Raw genomic sequence first — 7,075 nt, 5'->3', positions numbered from 1 at the left:
ATTTACGGCTCCTGTTACTACATGGGAAACAGTTTGTGTGGAGTTAAAGTTTAGAAATTATTGGGAGGGTGACGGTGTACTTTTTAAGTTTTAATTCATTTTACTTTCACAGTAATTATATCATCAGCTAAGTTGCATCTACAGCCAGTGTGCAGCTCTGTGAAGCTGTTCTTATTCTAACATTGGCATGTGCTCAATGTTTATACTGTGTATGCACAATAGCATGATAACCTACAGTACAACAAGACCACAATGAAAAGGGAGTTTAATGCCTGATATGACCAATCGAAGTATAAAAGGTGAAGGTGGTGTAGCTGAAGTAGATGAGTGGGGGTGAGAGGGTGATGGAGGAGCTGAGGGGTTTCTGTGGTTAGAGGTCTAGCGGGTAAAAGCATGTAAAAGGGCATAGTTACATACTTGTTCTTAGGGCATGCTTGATCCTGTCAGGTGGAGGATACGGGTACCAGTAAGATAGAGACGAGATCAGAGGGCCTGTTGGATGTTATCGCTCTCTCTCCATACCATACCTGCAGGTCGGATCACCCGAGGCAGCAGCCAATCATCTTCTCTGTTTACTCTGTCTTTTCACAGGGTTACACAAAAAGGTTAATTTCTTTTTTATTCTGTCTCTATTCTATGTGATAGATCCATTTGGAGGGTTGACAACAGTGATGGCAATGTATACACTTGGTATTTTAAGGAAGGATCTGCTCACCTCCACTGCTCGTTTGCTGGGAGGTTACTATGGAGTTAATCTTGGTTTGCACCTAATATTTTGTGCTTTTGCTGTCCTGTCCTCCTATTTAAGTCACATCTGTATTACCGTCTCCTCCTCCGGGGGCACTGTAAACAGGAGACATGGCGACCCCTGGTGGATGCGACTTGGGCCTGCAGGGATTTTTTGCCTCGGTAAAGTAGACGTGGCAGTGACGTCAATTCCGGAAATGACCCGGATCGGAACTTTAACTCCTGGGTATTAGTTTGTACCAGAAACATCGACGACTCTCGGAATGATGACGTGATATTGATCTAAGTAAGTTAAAAGCAGTCGTTTTCTGTCTTTTAATTACAAATAATAGTCTCATAACGAGTTTAGGTCGAATTTGACCAAGGTAAGGCAGGGGGAACTGTACGGAAAGGCCGGTTAGCATAGTGTAGCTAGCGTTAGCCTGTGGTTAGCCGGTCAGGCCGTGATCAGCTGTGTCGTGATAGGCGGCCTCTTCTAGGCAGAACTGGTCCAGACTCGAGATAATCATTGTTACCTAATGATTCGTATATTTAGCTCACTTATGGAATTATCTGTAAGTTGAGTTGTTATTTGTTTTTGCCTGGTTGTTGGTTGTGGATTACTTGTCGTTTTCGCGTCGTGTTGATGATGCTAACGGGACTAACTGACATGTTCTAAACGAACCTGTGATTGTTTTTCTGTCTAATTTCAACCTGTCTGCCTGCTGTGAGGCTGAATATTTTTTTGACATATCTCGTCTCGTTACCGCAGACATGTGTGTACATATGTCCATGAAGGATATCCCGCCTTGGATGTGAGTTTTTCTACACGCAGAGAGAGGTCGTCCTTTTTATCAACATCAGACAAACCTTAAGAGAAAGACCCGGCTCTCCCTGGTGGTTCTGGTCTACAGCGGGCTTCTGACCCTTTACCTGCGGCAAGATGACGTGCCGTGACCGGACCCTCGAGTTCCAGTCAGCTTGTAAATCTCTCCAGGGCAGACAGGTATGTTGGGGTCAATCTCCTGTCACTACAGCATAATTATAACCTAATTATTTCATGTTATAATCATGATCATGTACACAGATGTGTTTTGCTCTAACTTTAGTTTCTTTTGGCCTTCTTTTAGCTTTCATTTCTTTTTGGCTTTAGCTTCTTGTTTTCTCCCCCCTCTATGTTTTGTTTTGGTTTCACATTTAGTCATTTTAACCAAAACAAGGCTCAATGTCGTACATCTTTGGCTGTACTCTTTATTTGCTCATTTTGGGGATAGATAATAATTACAATTGTTACTTCTTTCAGCTTATGTTAATATCCATTCTCAAAATAATTATAAATGATAGCAGATTTCTAGGCACAGTAGCAGTTACCACATGTTTAACAATCTTTCGGTGTTAGTCAGTGGAGTCTATACATGTAAATACACATTTGATTGAGTTCATTGATTCTATTAATTTTATTTCCATGCTTACCTTTTCTGGGATCACATTTTAGAAAAAAAAAAACAATACTAGAGCCAGAAAGGCAGATTTGTCTACTGCTAATGAGTTATATAATGTTTTAGGTTTTTTACTGAATAACAGACCACAGTGTTTAGCAGGTTAACAAAATGGGAACCCTGTTGAGAAGGTCTGTTGTACATGCTGAATAACTCCTCACAGTCTTCTTGTAAATTTATGTTTATATCTCATACTCCCTTATTTATTCCTCCCCTGTTAGAATGGAGTCCAGCCCAGCAAACCAGCTCTTCATGCCCTCAGGCAGCGCAGTGACTTCACGGTTATGGCCAAGTGAGTTCGTCTTGGTCTCTTTTTTGTGTGTGTTTGTGTGTGTGTTTCAGCAGTTCGTACATATTTGCATAATGGGCTAATTATTTTATGTCAATATTAAACATCTCAAAGTGTGTATTTACACATAATTTATTTATCACATATGAACAGCCCTACTACAATTGATGTAAAAAAAAATAAAAAAAATATGTGAAATGTCTTACTGTGAAATGAGAAGAATGCTGTGAAGTTTTAGTGGACAGGTTTGTCCACTAATCTTTAGTATCTTTAGCCTAGCTTCTGGAGAGATTGGTGAAATTGATCCTGTTCAAGTTATGGGAAGAATACAAACAAGAAAAAAGAATCCTTTAGTATGTGCGTGATAAGGAAAGCTTTCTGTTTGTCTGTGTCTTTGCAGGAGAATTGGGAAAGACTTGAGCAATACATTTGCCAAACTGGAAAAGCTCACTATTTGTAAGTTTTCATTTCATATTGTTTTACCATTATTTAAAATGTGTGTAATCATCACCCATTGTGCTGATGCTTCATACTGTTGTTTTGATGTAGTGGCAAAAAGAAAATCTCTATTTGATGACAAGGCAGTGGAGATCGAGGAGCTCACATACATAATTAAACAGGTGGGTTGAACTCACCTTTCTATGAAATGTGGTGTTCCTGTTGAGTGTACATACTGATTTCTCCTCCCGTGTTTATATTTTCAGGACATCAACAGTCTAAACAAACAGATAGCACAGCTGCAGGACTTGGTGAGATCCCGTGCGACTCCTGGTGGCCGGCACATCCAGACTCACTCTAACACTATAGTGGTCTCATTACAGGTATGTTCATCAAATTCCTACGGAAAATTACATTTTCGTAAAAATGTAGAAATAGAAACAGATGCAAGCCGCTCACTGAAGCAGGACTTAAACTTTGTTCTATTGTTTTTCTTCCACAGTCCAAACTGGCGTCAATGTCCAATGATTTTAAATCAGTCTTAGAAGTCAGAACAGAGGTAAGGGACTCGTATACACCATAAAAATGCTAAAACTCGAGAAATAAATTTACCTCCGGTGTCTTCATCATGTGACTGTAATCCTGCAGAACCTGAAGCAGCAGCGCAGCAGGAGAGAGCAGTTCTCCCAGCCTCCAGCCTCATCTTCTCCAATGATGGCCAATAACTTCAGTAAGTCTGTCTGCATCTTGCTTTCATGCTTCTTGTTGCTCTCTCTGATCTTTTTTTACAAGGGTCCCAAAACTAATGGTAACAACAGGTAAAAAAAAGCATGCAGTTGTAGCTTCATAATGGTGTGTTCACTCTATACCACATTTTGGTTTAGTACTGATTGTTTTAACTGTAAGTTCATGGCCATTCCCTTAAGTTAAATTAGCACTGAAACATCATCTGTTCTTCACCTATGGATTACACTGGAAGAGTGTAACAGAGTGAACACACCTTTATTGTTTCTTTCTTTTGGCTTTGAGGCAATATGCGACATGTCTGGCTCCAGCTCAGTTCGTCTTTTTGCTAAACAAGTTAAATGACCAGAGACCCTCTATTTAGTGCAGGTGGCTCGGACGCTTCCTGTGCATGCATTTACACTTCCAGTAAAATGTTCATAAACAGCCGGTATTTCAGTGTGTTCGGCTAAATCTCAAGCAAAAGTGCCTACTGTAAACACCTTAAAACACAGACAAATAGTCGAAGCTAAAATATTTTATTTAACTGGAAAATTGTGTGTGTAATTGGGAAAAATAGCTATCTTAAATAACCAAATAACCTTGTTGTTTTCTCTGGCTTTATTTTAATTATAGGTTTAATCTGTTGATGCGTTAAGCTCATCTGACCTTTAATAAATATAATGGACAAATGTTCCATTATAACCATAGTGTTTGTAGCTAAAACTCAGATGGTTGTCACCAGAATTTGTTTCACATTGTAATATTCTTTACATTGGGCACATTGTTTGAATTTTGTTTACAACTCGCTCAGGCTGTGGACACATTTTTGGTGGCAGTGTGCTTTTCAGAACAACAGCTGTTGTATTATAGGGAACTGCTCGAAGTCCTTGTGAATGATTATTACTGTATTTGGTCCTCAGTAATGCAAAAATCAAAAAATATTTTAGGGAGCCGCAAAAAAGGGGCCCAGGAGCCGCATGCAGCTCGCGAGCCGCGCAATGACTACCAGGGCTATACATCCGCAAATTTAAAAGGTATTTCCCTGGAACGTTTGACTCTCCCAGCGGGTATAACTAGCTACAGTATGTGCCCGCTGTTCTTTCTGCTTTTCCCTTCTACCACTTCTGTCTAATCTCATTGAATGTGTGTGTGTGTCTCTTTGTTGTCTCCTTTCAGAGAGCTCAGTCCTTATGCAGGATGAGTCCCGGAGCCTTGGCGACGTGGCCATCGACATGGACTCTCAGACCAATCCTCTGCAACTTCAGCTGATCGATGAGCAGGTTAGTGGTTGATTAACAAAGCCAGACAAATGGCCAGTGTGATTTTAGTCATTATAAGCTACAAATGTATCTGTAAACCTTAAAAAGGAAAAAAGACTACCGGTAATATAAAAACGGTTCTTTTTGAAATCTTCAAAGGACTCATACATCCAGAGCCGTGCTGACACCATGCAAAACATCGAGAGCACCATCGTAGAACTGGGTTCTATATTCCAGCAGCTGGCACACATGGTCAAGGAGCAAGAAGAGACCATCCAGAGGTGAGCTGGAATCCTCATTTAGGTAGAGATAGCTCTAGGTTGATAAGGTGAACTAACAGTCCCATGTCACTGGTCTGTCCGACAGGATTGATGCTAATGTGGAGGACACCCAGCTGAACGTTGAAGCCGCCCACACAGAGATCCTCAAATACTTCCAGTCAGTCTCCTCCAACCGCTGGCTGATGATCAAGATCTTTCTGGTCCTAATCATCTTCTTCATCATCTTTGTCGTCTTCTTCGCTTAAAGAAAAGAACTGCTGAGGGAAGGGAAAAAAAGCACATCAATTGGTGTAGGAGGGTAAAGCTAAAGCTGGCCAGAGATAACGTAATTGGAGGACGGACCTGTCTTATCACGGTTTGACGGAGGCTTGGGATCCACTCTGACAACTACAAACTTTTGGTTATTCCCAAACCTCAGACTCTTGATCTTAAACAATTCAGTGAAAAATGAAGATGTTGAACTTTAAATAAAAGAAATGGTCTAAAACCCCATATTGTATAGAGAGAGAGAGAGAGAGAGAGAGAGAGAGAGCAGAAAACTGCTCTGTGTTGTATTTTGACCAACTATTCGTAAACATTTAATCCAAATGGCTATAATTTAATGGTTTGATTCTGCAAACTGTGTTATTTCTGTTTACACCCTTTACCACATGTCATCCTTTATTATTTTAAAGCCAAACAATAGAACTGGAGTTTATCCTTTTGCTTCTTATTTTTCCTACTTTTTATTGAAAGAGCATGATAGTCTCATTTATCAATAATTCTTACCCACCAACATTCTGTTTGTTAAATATTTTTATCCATTTTTGATTTTGAAGTTTATTTGCCAAATGGGTACTCTTATTGAACTGTGACACAATACAAAGACACTCAAGAAGAAGTTACAGCCAGCTGAAGGGACATTTGTGGTGTAAGTGAGGCACAAGCTGCACAAAATGCAGTTATGTAATAGCACTGTTTAAAATGAGAGTTGCTGCCAGCCATCGCTCATTCAGTGCTTCAGAGAAGGAGGATCAATGCTTATGAAGGGGATACACTGGTTGCGAAGGTCCACTAAAGAAGTGCAACCAGATTCCCTGGAAGTGTCTGGATGTCTGTGTTCCCCCTCATTATCTATCCAATGTACAGGATGTTATTTAAATAACCACAGCTTTTTAAGAAAAGACAAAACATTGTTCCTATTTTTTCCCTTTTTTAGCCAAATGCCTTGACTTTGGTGTATAAAGTGCAAATAGTTAAAATGTTGTATTGACAAACAATAAGTGTGCATTAATAAAATAATGATGGGGTGCTGGCATTTATGTGTGACCTTTTCTTGAGGTAAGTGGATTAGACAGCTGAGCTATAATTAGCTATGCTGGCTTATTGTGGCGGAGCTGTGCTGCAGGTTATATGCATCATATTTAAACAACATTTTGGGTTTTGTCAAAGATGGGCAGATACCACAAAGCCTAACAGAGTCACAGAGAAAGCAGAAGATATCAGAACATCGAGTATTTATTTACCTTGAATATTCACAATAAAAAATGACATCAGACATAGTTCCAATTATTTCCTTCATGCATGGATTTATGTGAGGGGAGAGCACCCGTTAACTAGAGCTGGAAACATGGAGCCAAACTGGCTGCTGAGGACAGAGACGCATGGCCTGAGCTGAACTTTCCACTTCTACTGCAGAGGATGTCTGTCCTGTCTGTTGCATAACATGCTTTTAAAGGGACAGCTCCTGAGCATCATGTGTTTGTTGTTAAAGGTAACTGAAGCAGGTAAAAAGTTAGGAATGCAAGAGGTTTGTACATGTAAGTTGTCATCCAGACAAGTGTAACTCTACAGATGACAGTATGCATGGCAGTCATG

At 40.1% G+C, this 7,075-nt stretch overlaps 1 protein-coding gene across 3 annotated transcripts; it reads left to right on the top strand.

Moving 5' to 3' along the window:
* The first annotated feature begins 914 nt into the window (after nucleotides 1–914).
* Nucleotides 915–6,023, top strand: LOC114442938 (syntaxin-5-like). 3 transcript variants are annotated; one of them, XM_028416819.1, is made up of 12 exons: nucleotides 915–1,033; nucleotides 1,499–1,732; nucleotides 2,447–2,517; nucleotides 2,915–2,970; nucleotides 3,064–3,134; nucleotides 3,219–3,335; nucleotides 3,455–3,511; nucleotides 3,601–3,682; nucleotides 4,626–4,712; nucleotides 4,855–4,958; nucleotides 5,097–5,218; nucleotides 5,304–6,023. In XM_028416819.1, exons 2-12 carry the CDS (start codon nucleotides 1,670–1,672, stop codon nucleotides 5,461–5,463), a joined length of 990 nt encoding a protein of 329 aa, XP_028272620.1. In that variant the 5' UTR covers nucleotides 915–1,033; nucleotides 1,499–1,669; the 3' UTR covers nucleotides 5,464–6,023. The 3 variants fall into 3 exon arrangements, with proteins under 3 accessions (XP_028272620.1, XP_028272622.1, XP_028272621.1); XM_028416821.1 differs by lacking the exon at nucleotides 4,626–4,712 and having other exon boundaries at nucleotides 5,304–5,463; XM_028416820.1 differs by lacking the exon at nucleotides 915–1,033 and having other exon boundaries at nucleotides 1,305–1,732.
* Nucleotides 6,024–7,075: the final 1,052 nt, after the last annotated feature.

The sequence above is a fragment of the Parambassis ranga genome, chromosome 10 (assembly GCF_900634625.1).
Source record: "Parambassis ranga chromosome 10, fParRan2.1, whole genome shotgun sequence".
Classification (NCBI taxonomy): domain Eukaryota; kingdom Metazoa; phylum Chordata; class Actinopteri; family Ambassidae; genus Parambassis; species Parambassis ranga.
This window is presented reverse-complemented; position numbering and strand designations above follow the sequence as displayed.